The 12,094-nt window shown below is 52.8% G+C and overlaps 1 protein-coding gene across 1 annotated transcript; it reads right to left on the minus strand.

The window, feature by feature from the left end:
• Positions 1 to 96: 96 nt before the first annotated feature.
• Positions 97 to 11,834, minus strand: SLC44A4 (solute carrier family 44 member 4). The gene is given in 21 exon segments (XM_063097571.1): positions 97 to 229; positions 825 to 909; positions 988 to 1,082; positions 1,186 to 1,256; positions 1,663 to 1,736; positions 1,833 to 1,936; positions 2,042 to 2,136; positions 2,224 to 2,477; positions 3,968 to 4,091; positions 4,390 to 4,482; positions 5,247 to 5,346; positions 5,452 to 5,687; positions 5,952 to 6,035; positions 6,118 to 6,202; positions 7,646 to 7,706; positions 7,920 to 8,045; positions 8,128 to 8,227; positions 9,132 to 9,210; positions 9,339 to 9,412; positions 9,997 to 10,045; positions 11,801 to 11,834. Coding segments are annotated over 21 exon segments (2,145 nt in total). The 3' UTR covers positions 97 to 107.
• Between the last annotated feature and the right edge of the window lie 260 nt (positions 11,835 to 12,094).

Below are 12,094 nucleotides of genomic sequence, written 5' to 3' on the forward strand. Positions count from 1 at the left end.
ATCAATCTTTAATAAAATCTTTTAATTACAAAATCTAGAACCGTAAGGCTAAGTGAGGCTGGGCGGCTGTAGAGGCGGGGTACAGTCCTGGGTCATGGCCGGCTCTCTCACTTCTTCCTCTTCTTGCCCGCCGGGGGTGCCTCGTTCTTCTTGCCCAGAATCTTAAGAAGGGCCTTGGACATGTAGTAGGGCCTGTCCAGAGAGCCGTCGTTCCGCTCCAGGTCTTCCACTGAACCGCAACATAGACCGGTTAGAGCCTCGGGGCCACCCCCACTCCCGGGGGAAACCAGGGACTGGGAAACCAGCTGCCTAAGTTTGGAACAAAGACTGTCCCACCACCGGCTATTTTTTCGGGCAGATTTTGTAACCTACTGGGCAGGTTATGTAATCTCGGTTTTCCGTGTAAAGAGGGGCTGATAATATTATATTTCATAGAGTGATAAGAATTAACGGGAACAATGCATGTCAATCACTTAGCGTAAAGCCTGGAACATACCAAGCCCTGAATGAATGTAGGCAGTAGGGTAAGAAAATCCCCTCTCACTACAGCCACCTGCTGGGAAGTCTCTCTTATGGCTAACTTCTACCCTGGATTGCCTAGGGGGGGATAGCAGAGGCCTCTTCTCTGGAATGCTTCTTGGGAGAGCCCACCAGCCTAGGAGTTCACTCTCTGTTCTTAAATTCCATGCCATAGGATGTCAAAAGAGGCTCCCTCTGTGTCCTTTAGCTTACAAAGTCGCTGCTTCTAGAAGCACCAAGTCTCCAAAAAAGCCTCAACAGTCTGATGCTTGAGGTTGGGGGGAGGTAGCTGGGTTGTCACTCACAGAAACAGAGGAAGAGCGTGTCCACACACATGCCGAAAACACTGAAGAAGCCGCTGGCAATGACATAGGCCCCCAGGATGGTGGTCTGGAAGACACAAGGCCCATTGGGCTGCTGGGTTCCTTTCGGGAGTTGGGGGGTAAGGCAGGGAGAGAAGTCACTCACCATGATGGGCAGCCAGTAATAGTTGAGGTGGGGGCTCTCAAAGTCTTTACCCAGCCCCTTGATGCGACCAGAGAAAAAAAAGAAGGACAGGACCCCTATGGGAGAGTTCTGGAGGTCAGTGCCGCTCCTCTGAGGTCACTTCTCCAGCTGCCCAGCACCCCTACTCTCAGACCTCGTGACCCTGGCCCTGGCTCTTACCAACACCTCCAACCACCAGCAGCTTCCCGAAGAACAGCAGCAGGTCTGTGACTTTATCCAGGACAACCACCCTGTACCGGAAATTAGAGTAGGTTGGGGGTGAGAGGCCTGGCAAGGTTGGGAATTTTCAGGGACTGACAATTGAAAATTGAAAAATGAAAGTTGTTGGGTCAGCCCATGGCTCACTTGGAAGAGTGTGGTGCTGATAATACCAAGGCCATGGGTTCAGATCCCATATAGGGATGGCCAGTTAGCTCACTTGGGAGAGCGTGGTGCTGACAACACCAAGTCAAGGGTTAAGATACCCTTACCGGTTGGTCATCTTTTAAAAAGAAAAATGAAAGTTCACATTTCAAAGTGGTGGTAGCAAAGCATTAAACCAAGTGTGGGGCCCTTCTGTGCACAGCATGCCCATGAAGCCAACTTTGGGTGAGAGATCTGAGGAAGGGATCACATGGGGCTGGGGGACAACCTGACCTGACAATGTTCCGCATGAGCAACATGAAGGCGTTTTTGGCTGAGACACAGAAATTTTTCCCATAGATGGCAATCTGAGGATGGTGGAAAGGTCAGGGTTAGCTGTGGTGAGCTTGCTGGGACCAGGGTGGGTGCCTGGGCCGAAGGGCTGCTTGCACAGTGTGGCTCACCATGATGTACGCGTTGCGATTCAGGAATTTGATAAACTTTTCCAGACACCAGAGGCAGCACTTGAAGCAGCACATGATGCAGCGGACGATAGGGTTCTGTGCTCCTGGGAGCAAGGGAAGCTCATACTTGGTCACCCGCCTCTGACAGCTCCTCCCCAAGGATCCAGCTGCCCAGCGTGGCCTTCCCCAGCTGTTAACAACAGGCTCACCTCTCAATTTGTGGTCAATATACTCTAAGATGACCCGGGCTATCTGCACCAGGGTCAGGATGAGGGATCCAAATGCCAGTGACCCAGTGTGGTAACTGCAGACAGAGTTAAGTAGTCAGAGGCTGCCCCAGAAGCCTGGGACCCCCGTGCTTATAATTCCCAGGCCCCTGCCCTGGGCTCACCGGAGTGTGCGGATAAAGGCAGAGCTCAAGGGGAAGGTGGGGATGTCCCGGGGCTTATGGAAGGCCCAGTAGAAGGAGGCAAAGGCCCCAGCCAGGACGCACTGGCCCAGGGCCAGTACCCAGTTAAGGGTCCAAAAGAGCCCCAGAACTCCATAGATTTGCAGGTTGAAGAGAGAACGTTGTGCTAGGCCTGTGGACGAGTAGCCCTGGAAGACGCACATCAGTCCTGGGCACGAGGAGTTCAGGGGCTGGGCCTGGGGGTGGGAGGGGACAGAGTGGGCTCAGGGTCAGCTTTCACAGACGTCCACGTAGAGCCCTGGCTTCCATCTGTTCTCAGCTGACTCCTGCCCCTCCCAGAGCAGAGGAAGGGAAGTAGCACCCTCCAAGAGCTGGGGGAGCCAGTTCCTTCCAGAAGTTGCAGACTCAAAGTGGATTCAGTCTGTGTATTGTGTGAACATAATTAGCTTCCTTCAGTCTTCTGACTGGCACAAGGCCTCCCCCAGGCTGCCCGGCCATGCCTTAATGGTGTGTATGAAGGTGGGGTGACCCTCCCCCACACTCAGCAATCCCTCCCAGAGAAGCCTCTGTGACTTCAGCCAAAACACTTTCCAGCAAGTTGAACAGATTTGAGTGTCTGACAATATTAAGGAATTATTGTTAATTTTTTTGGTTGTGGTAATGGTATAGTGATTATGCTTTCTAAAAGTCCTTATCGGGCCAGCCCGTGGCTCACTTGGGAGAGTGCAGTGCTGATAATACCAAGGCCATGGGTTTGGATCCTATATAGGGATGGCTGGTTTGCTCACTGGCTGAGTGTAGTGCTGACAACACCAAGCCAAGGGTTGAGATCCCCTTACCGGTCATCTTTAAAAAAAAAAAAAAATGTCCTTATCTGTTGAGATCCATCCTGACATATTTACAAGTGAAATGGCATGTCCATAATTTGCCTTTAAAAAGTCCAGAAAAAAAAATTACTGGTGGGGGTTGGGAGATAGATGAAATATGAATAGCAGAAAGTTGAATAGTGCAGTTGGTTAAAGCACGGTGTTATGAAATTTTATAATAAGATAAATAAACCACTTTCCACTTTGTATATAATTGTGGGCTTGTGTCTGTCTTCACTGCTAGATCATGAGAAGGTTGAAAACAAGAACCAGGTTATTTGGGGCTTTGCATACCCAGTGCCTGGCATGTAGTGGGTCCTCTGTAAATGTAAATGAATGAGCACCCTTTTTTAAAAATAGGGTGGAACTATAAAAGCCTGCAGTCACAGCCCATGGTCCCAGCTCAGATGAGGTGGCATGAAAGCTTTAAGGACAGTAAATTCCCAGCAGTGCAGTGCCACTCCCTGGGAACCTCCCAGGGGAGTTTTGGGACAGCTCCTCTCCCAGCCCCCCCAGGGAGTCCCACCTGCCTACTGCCTAGAACACTGTATCCCAAGGGAAGAAGATATAAAAAAACAAAATGACCCAACCAGCTATGGAGCTCTTATCAGGTGCCAGGCATTGTACTAAGCACTTTACAAACTTAATATCAGCTACCCAGAGAGACAGATGTTCTGATCGTATCCATTTTACTGTCTCCTTCCAGTTCTGCTGGGGGCTGGTTGTGTGACCTTGAGTGAGTTCCATGCCCTCGCCAGGCCTCAGTCTCCTCTGTGCAATGAGGGGCTTGGACCAGTTGGCCGCTAAAGTCCCTTCAGCCTTAATGGTGACCCCTCCATGTCCACCCCATCTCCCCTTACCATGGGGTCGCATGATGTGTTCACTGACACATCCTCACAGCCGGGCCAGCTGGTGTTAGACGCCCAGAAGATGTACTGCGGTTGCCCTGATGTGGCCAGGTACCCATAGGGGAGTCAAGGAAAGCTTGGTCACGTGGGGTCTCCACAGGCCCCTCCTCAGGGATTCATTACTGAGTGCTTATGCAGGTTGTGCACTGCATGAGGTGGGTGGAATTCAGCCTGCGTACACCCTTTCAACTCTGTCCAGACACAGGGACAGAGTTGAAAGATGCTTTTTATGTCTGTCCATAAAAAGCATCACCCTCTTCCAGTTGCACTCAGGCACTATATGGGCAAGTGTTGCCCTCTCCTGCACCCACCCCTTCACCACCACAGACTCCGGGAGGAGCTAGAGAGAGACCGGCTGTGTGGGCAAAGGATACAGAGCAGTCATGGCCCAGTAGGCAATGCAGATGAGCAGGAGGACAAAGGTGACCAGCGGGTAGAACATGGTGGACATCATCTGTCCCACAGCCCTGCAGGAAGACAAGAGCTGTCCACCAGCATGGCCCTGGCCTCCGGCTCCCACCTCTGCCCTCCCTCCAGGCCTGCCCCATTCCGCCAGGCTGGGAGCATCCTGCAGTGATTTTGTCTTTCATATCTGTATTCTCAGGGCCTGGTGCAGGGCTGGGCACACTGTAGGGGCTCACCGAATGCCCTGAACTGAATAGACCAGGCACAAGCGACCCTTAGAGGAAACTAGAGTCACAGAGAAGCCACCTGAGGCAGCTTCCGGGAAAGTAAGAGAAGAGAATCCCCCAAAGTGTGGTTTCTTGACAGATTTGGCAATTCCTAAGGCTAGCTGGTTAGTTCAGTTGGTTAGAGTGTAGCCTTGTAACACCAAGGTCAGAGATTTGGGTCCCCATACCAGCCAGCCACCCTCGCCCCCAAAAGAAAGATTTGGCAGTTCCTGGTTGGGAGTAAGCTACACCTTCTCTTTCCCGTCTGGATTCCTGCCATACCACCCAACAACTACCTTTAGGGCCAACTCCATGTTCCAGGCACTTGACGGACAATAATTCATTTAGTCCTCAGGACAACTCTATAAGGTAGGAACTATTATTGCCCCCATTTTACGGTTGGGGAAACTCAGGCTCAGAGAGGCTCAGTCATGCAGCGGTGTTAACCACTGTGCTACTCTGCCCTTCTCCTCTGGGCTTCCTGGCCTCCTCCCTAGCACTCCCATCCTGGGCCTGCACCCCAGCCCGCAACCCCGTCTCCCTCCCAGACAGGCCCTGACTTGCTGGCCTCCTCCAGGAGGGCAATGGAAATGCGAATCCGTTGCCGCAGGAAGATGAGCATCAGCAGCAGGATACCTTCAAGCACGGCCAGCACAATCACTGTGGAGGACAGAGTGTAGAGGGGCCTGGGTCAGGGACAGGACTGGGCATGGCCCAGGGCAGTCCATGGGTGGCTGGTGGCTTGGAGTTGGGCAGGGCACTCACAGGCAGCCAGCCAGGTCTCCTGCACGCTCTTGTAGGCACTGAGGTTGGTGGTGAAGCCCAGCTGGGAGATGGAGGCATCCTTGTCCCGCAGCAATCTGTACTCCTCCCAGCAGTGGTAGATGCCGTACGCCAACACACCCAGCACCCCTAGGATCAGCACCAGCACCAGGGGCCCGGCCACCAAGCGCAGAAGCAGGATAAACAGCAGGCTCAGGACCAGAGCTATGCCTAGGGCACTGTAGGCAGGGTGAAGTAGGTGAAAGTCACCCCTCGCCTCCCAAATCTCTCCCTTTCAGAGGCCCCTAAATGCCTTTCCTCATGCCCCCAATGTCCCCAGATTAGACACCCTTTCCTTTATAAATCCTGTTGGGCTTAGGGTCCATTCTGATCTCCAGCTCCTCCTCCTGCATCCAAAGCCTCTGTTTCAGACATGGAGCTAGATAGAGGATCACGGAGGGAAAAAGAGAAGGATGAGAGAGTAGGGGAATCAGGTGACTCACATAAGAATCCAATACCAGGACTGGGCAAAATCTTCAAAGATCTTAACACTGATGTCGCGAGCATTGAGGCTGTCAAGAAGACCACTATTGGGGAGAGAAAGAGTCAGATGGGGCTGTGGGTAGGAAGAGGTATGGGACAGAGATGTAGGGGGAGAGGGATGCCCACCTGATTGCCTGGGAGATGGAGGTGTTGTCAATCCCTGGGAGATCGGATGAAGTTAAGTTGGTCCAAGGAATGCAGCGCCCCAGAGCTGGAAGAGAGAACAGGGATGCTGAATGGGAGGGCCAGGGCTTTGCCTTGAGAGTCTCTGGCCCTGCCAGCCCATAGTGCCCTCAGGGGCGGGAGGAGTGATGGGCTTTGGCTGCTCTTGATTCCACAGCCAAACCGGAGCTCCTGTCCTTCCACAGGGACCATGATACAGCATAGACCTCATCATTCTATTTTTTTTTTTAAAGATGACCGGTAAGGGGATCTCAACCCATTGCTTAGTGTTGTCAGCACCACACTCAGCCAGTGAGCAAATCGGCCATCCCTATATAGGATCTGAACCTGTGGCCTTGGTGTTACCAGCACTGCACTCTCCCGAGTGAGCCACGGGCCAGCCCTGGACCTCATCATTCTAGGGCTCTGGGTCCCTCTGCTGCTCAGGCCAGGCTTTGGCCCTGCTGTCTGAGCCCAGCCCACTTTCCTGTCACCTCTGTACCTTTGCTTTTGCTGTGCCTCTCTCACAGTGCCCTCCCTCCTCCTCCAATCCCATCTATTACTCCTTGTTTAGCTCTAGCTCCATATCACCTTCTCCAGGAAGCCTTCTCACCTCATCCCTATTTCCCGAGGCATCTGTTATGTGCCTACAGAGCCATTTATTGCCACCCTTAAAACAACTTTGCCAGGCAGGCTTGCTTTATCATTTACATTCTAAAGATGAGGAAACAAGGTTCAGAGAGGTTGAGTAATTGGCCCAAAACCACACAGCTGGAAAGTGCTAGAATTTAAGTTCAAATCTATCTGACTTTGGAGCATTCATTTGAGATACTTCCTATTATACTTAAACTGAGAACTGGATATGTTATGCTATAATTTTTTGAAAAATGTTTTCGATTAAAAAAAATTTGCGGGGCTAGCCAATTAGCTCAGTTGGTTAGAATATGGTGCTGATAACACCAAGCTCCAGGGCTTGATCCCTGTTATCAGCCAGATGCCAAAAAAAAAAAAAAAAAAAAAAATTGCTGTTGGAAAGGAGAACACACAGAAAAAACAATAAAGGGCAACTGTGATTTCTACACCCAGCCACATCACTTGTAACATTTGGATGAATATCCTCCTAGTCTTTTTTTCCTATGCATGTGTATAAATGTGTGTGTGTCGATCCACTCATGTATGCTTTCATGGGATTCTCATACAGTCTCTTCATGAACACCTCTGATCTCTCCATCTGGAATGCAGCTCAAGCAGAAAGCAGTTTTCATCACCCCCGTGTCTATCCCCAGTGCCTGGCACACAGTAGGTGCCCAATAAGTACTGATGGTCTGACTTCTGAGTCATACAGCAAAGAGAGAAACGAAGACGTGGTGCTAATTTTAATTTTGCCACCAAGAAGCTGTGTGACTTTACTCTCTCTGCACCTGGTTTCCTCATTTGAGCAATAAAAATATTGGACTAGATGATGTTTGAGGAAGGAATGTGTGATTCTCACCTGGAGTGGAGGGAAGGAGGAAACTGGGGCAGAGTTCCTGTTGCAGGCTTTCGAGCACTTGCTGGCAGTGGGCAGGGGAGGACAGACAGACAAACAGACACAGAGCAGGATGAAGAAATGGGTCCCCTCACCACCACCACCACCACTACCACCACCAGGGGGCTCAGCCTGTCCCACCGTCCCCAGAAGAGCCAATCTGGTGATCATCTACCCAACTCCCCCCACACTTCTGCTCATCGTGGGTGGCAGCAATGACATTGGGGGCAGTGCTCACCATATCCCAGGGCACCCCTGGCAGGCAAAAGTTTCTGTTCTGGGTATAGAAGACCTCCCCGACTGTCAGAAGGTACTGATCATTCTGCACAGCCCATGCGGCCTCTGGGCAGGAGGATACACACACCTGGGGGTGGAGAGTGTATTCAGGGGCTGGTACCCAGAACCCCGGGGCAGATCTGGGGCAGAGGCAGGTCCCAGGCTCTGACCTGGGGTGTGGGACACTGTAGGCCGTTCTGGATGGCCGTGATGATGTTGGTGGTCAGGATGCAGCTGAAGATGTTGAAGTATAGGAGATACGGTTTGTCTCTGCAGGAGGGGAGAAAGTGTGTGCATCAGGGCTGGGTCAGGCTAGGGGAGGGGAGAGACCACTAGGGTTGCTCCTGAAGAGTACTGTGGGCACAGCCCAGCCCACACGAGTCACATCCAGCTCAGTCTAGGAGGTAGGGAGACACCCGGAAGATTTCTCAGAGTAATTCAGCATTGCAACAGCTAACCAATAGTGAAGACCATGAACTTTGGAGCCAAATCACCTCTTACCAGTTCCATCGTGTTTAAAATAACAGTACCTACCTCATGGGGTTTATTTTTACTAATTAATTAATTAATTTAGTTTTGGTGGCTAACCAGTATGGGGACCCAAAACTTCATGTGGTTTAAATAAGTTTATTTGTTAAAGTATACTGCCTGCCTAGAACATGGTAAATGTGATATAAATGTTAGAGGTTTTATTATTTATGGAACATTTCCTGCATGTGGGGACTGATGTCATTGCTTCTGGAATCATCCTTGTGTTTCAGATGAGGAAATCAAAGCTCGGAGAGGCTGAGTAACTTGCCCAAGGTCATACAACCAAAACTTAGCCCTGTTGGGAATCCAAACACCAATATCTGAACTCTAAAACCCACACACTTAACCTTGACTCCAAGGTCTGGCTGGTTAGCTCAGTTGGTTAGGGCACAGCCTTATAACACCAAAGTCATGGGTTCAGATCCTCATACCCACCAGCTGCCAACCCCCCCCCCCCATGACTCCACACTGCCTCCCAATTCTGGGGGTACTCAGAGGCTAGCTGTCCAGTGAGGGAGGCTTCTCAATTTGACCTAGAGTGGTGGGATTCAAGGGGCTGAGAACAACAGGGAAAGGATGTGGAAGAACATGAGGCTGCCATCTCCCACCTGCCTTCTGCCCTCCCTTCTGCCTTTGTACTCACTTATTCTCCCCTATCCCGCAGTAGGCACCGGTAGAGTTCCTGGGGTAGAGGACTTGCCGGGGGTCTCCATACACCCAGGCTGGAGACAGAGACCAACAGATGAATCACCGGAGGGCAGAGACTTAGAGGGGAGCAGCTGTGGGTGTAGTCCCTCCCTGGGTTACTGCCCTCACCCATTGCCCCAGCTCTGGGCAGCTGGAAACTCACCCACAATCCCTACCACGATGTAACCCAAAATGAAGAGCAGGAAGAGGATGCAGCAGATGACATCTGTGCAGCTCCTGGAAAAGAAATGGGAGTCCAAGCTGGGGGAGCCTTTTTGGAGAGGATGCAGGGGGCATGGTCAGGAGGGGTCATGGTTTGGAGAGTTAGGGGATGCTGGAGAGTAGGGCACGAGTAGGTTTTATTTTATTGGATTGACTGGCAGCTGACCAGTGCAGGGATGGAACCCTGGACCTCGATGTTATCAGCACTGCGCTCTAACCAACTGAGCTAACCGGCCAGCCTCTATTTTATTTATTTGTTTTTAAATCTATTTTATTTATCTTAAAGAAAATCTTTTTCTGGGTGGGTAAACTTTCTTCTGAAGCACAATGCAGAAAATCCCATAACTCATAAGTGCTCAGTTGGGTGACTTTTCCTAAAACGCACATGCTTCTTGACTTGGGCGTAGCCTGCCCCCAAGTCAAGAAATACAACTTCTCCTAAACCTGGAAGCCCCCTGGTGCCCCTCCAGATACAACACACCCCATGAGCACCACCCTCCCAGGCAGTATTTTTTTTTTATGAGTTCCTTACTAATATTTCAGCAAATACGAAGCAAAAAGAAGACTCCACCCCGCCAAGGGCAGTGCCCAGAACTCACCTGTTCTTGATGGGGCCTCGAAAGGAGGGGTCATATTTGACTGGTTTCCCTGAGGGGCATGGGGAGGAGTGTGGAGAATGAGGCATGGGGGAGTCACACTCCCCATATCTTGCCCCTCCTGAATCACCCCATACCCTCAGGTGTTGGAGGGGAGATAGACAGGGGCAGGCCTGGCAGGAGGGGGACACTAGGGAGCAGGGAAAGCAGGAGGGGGCCTGGTCAGCAGCTCACTGTGAACTCTGCTGGGTGGCTGTGGGGGATGGGAAGGAAGCCTAGGAAATGACCTTGATTCCTGCCCCCACCCTGGCCCATTTCTCCTTCCAGCTGGGATGTGGGACTTTGTGTCTCAGTGGCTCTCAAACCTTTATCCTTATCCCTCTGCATCCCCTACACCCTGCCCAAGACCCACACCGATCTGGAGCTCCGCAGCAAGGTCACAGTTCCTCCCTGTATCTGCGCAGGCCTTGCCTCCACCCTCTGGCCTGAGGCCATGGGTTAAGAAACTGGAGCCAAAGGTGTCAGCCCCTGCAGTAACTGGGTAGGAAGGGGACCCCTGTAGACCCCCACTCTGAAGGAGTCTCAGTCCCTAGCCACTGCCAGGCTCTGGGCGGGTAGTCAGCGTGACACCCGAGCCCGCTGTTGAGATTGTGGACACGTCCGGTTCCTGGTCCTCCCTGAGTACACACAGGGAAGAGGTGGGGCCAGGCAGCCAGGGTCCTCTGTGGGCACCAGGGAGGGAGGACAGAGGGCTTGGCAAGAGTCTGGGAAGGGGTGGGGTCCATTCTCCCCAGGTGCTCTGGGCTCGGACTCTGTCCTTCCATGGCTCACGGACATAAAGTCAATGATTGATCTAAAGCTGCTTCAGTAAATCTACTGGGAAGTCCTCACTGCCCCTTGCCATATCTCCCTACAGGACACAAGCCCCACCTGGGGGATGTCCCTTCCTGGAGGTTCCCTCCCATCCAGACCAGGAGCTCAGACCCCAAAACCCTGAGGGACCTCTGCAGGCTGGTACCCAGCCCTCACTGCTCATGGGATTGCAGATGCTGGTCCCCAGTTCCCACCTCAGGCTCCCAGGCCGCCTATTCCTTAGGACCTCTGGGACAGGCTCCCAGTCCCCTCTCCCCTCAGGCCTCATCCTTCACAGGAACCCCAAAAGGCCCTGCCCCTAATCCTCACAGTGCCTGAGGACAGGCTCCTACTCCTTATTCCTAAGAGACCCTGCAGCAAGCCCCACCCCCCTCTTCACAAAGACCCTTAGCCCCGACTCCTCACAGGGATCCCCAGCAGAACCCACTCCTGCCCCGACCACAGAGACCCCAGCAGGCAGACCCTCAGTGCCTTTCCCCCTCAGGGACCTGGAATCTAGGCTGAAACTCCTCCTCTTTACTGGGACCCCAGCCTCACCCCTGCAAAGCTCTGCAGCACAAGACACTCCCAACCCCTGAGCCCCATTGTCCTGCTCAGGGACCCAACCCTGCCCTCAGGACCTAGAGTCCAGGCCTGAAATCTTCCTACCTCCTCCTGGGGGCCCCAGCCCCAATTCCTCACAGACTCCCAGACCCCACCTTTACCCCAAAGCCTCCCTAGCAAGGTCTGCTAGCCCCTGAGCCCCATCCTACTCCTGGGACTCTGACTCTGCCTCCTTGCTTTGGCTCCTGTTTCCTGGGTTCTGCCCACAGGGACCCAGGACTCTCCCAGTTCCTCTCCCCGGAGATAGCCTCAGCCACCACTCTCTGCAGTCTGGCCCCCCACCCCCTCCACAGGGTCCAGTCTCCACTCCCAGCCTGGCCCCCAGCCTCACCGTAGACCTCATCTTCCTCATGCTTTCCCCCCATGGCTCAGGCTCCGGAGTGATTGGAGCCCTGGAGACCTGGCGCCTCACCTGCTGCCCGCCCCACACTGCCCACGTCACAGCCACACCCCCGCCTGTAGTCCTGACACACTCCAGTTCCTCCTTCTCCACTCCATGCCCAGGGGAAGCCTGAGCCTGGGATGGGGGATCAGGCGCTGCTTGCTGGGGGAGCCGCAGACCTGGCACGCTCTGGTGAGAAAAGTCTTAACTTTACAAACTACCTCAACTGTTCTACACTCCATC

This window comes from Cynocephalus volans, chromosome 5 (assembly GCF_027409185.1).
Source record: "Cynocephalus volans isolate mCynVol1 chromosome 5, mCynVol1.pri, whole genome shotgun sequence".
NCBI lineage: Eukaryota > Metazoa > Chordata > Mammalia > Dermoptera > Cynocephalidae > Cynocephalus > Cynocephalus volans.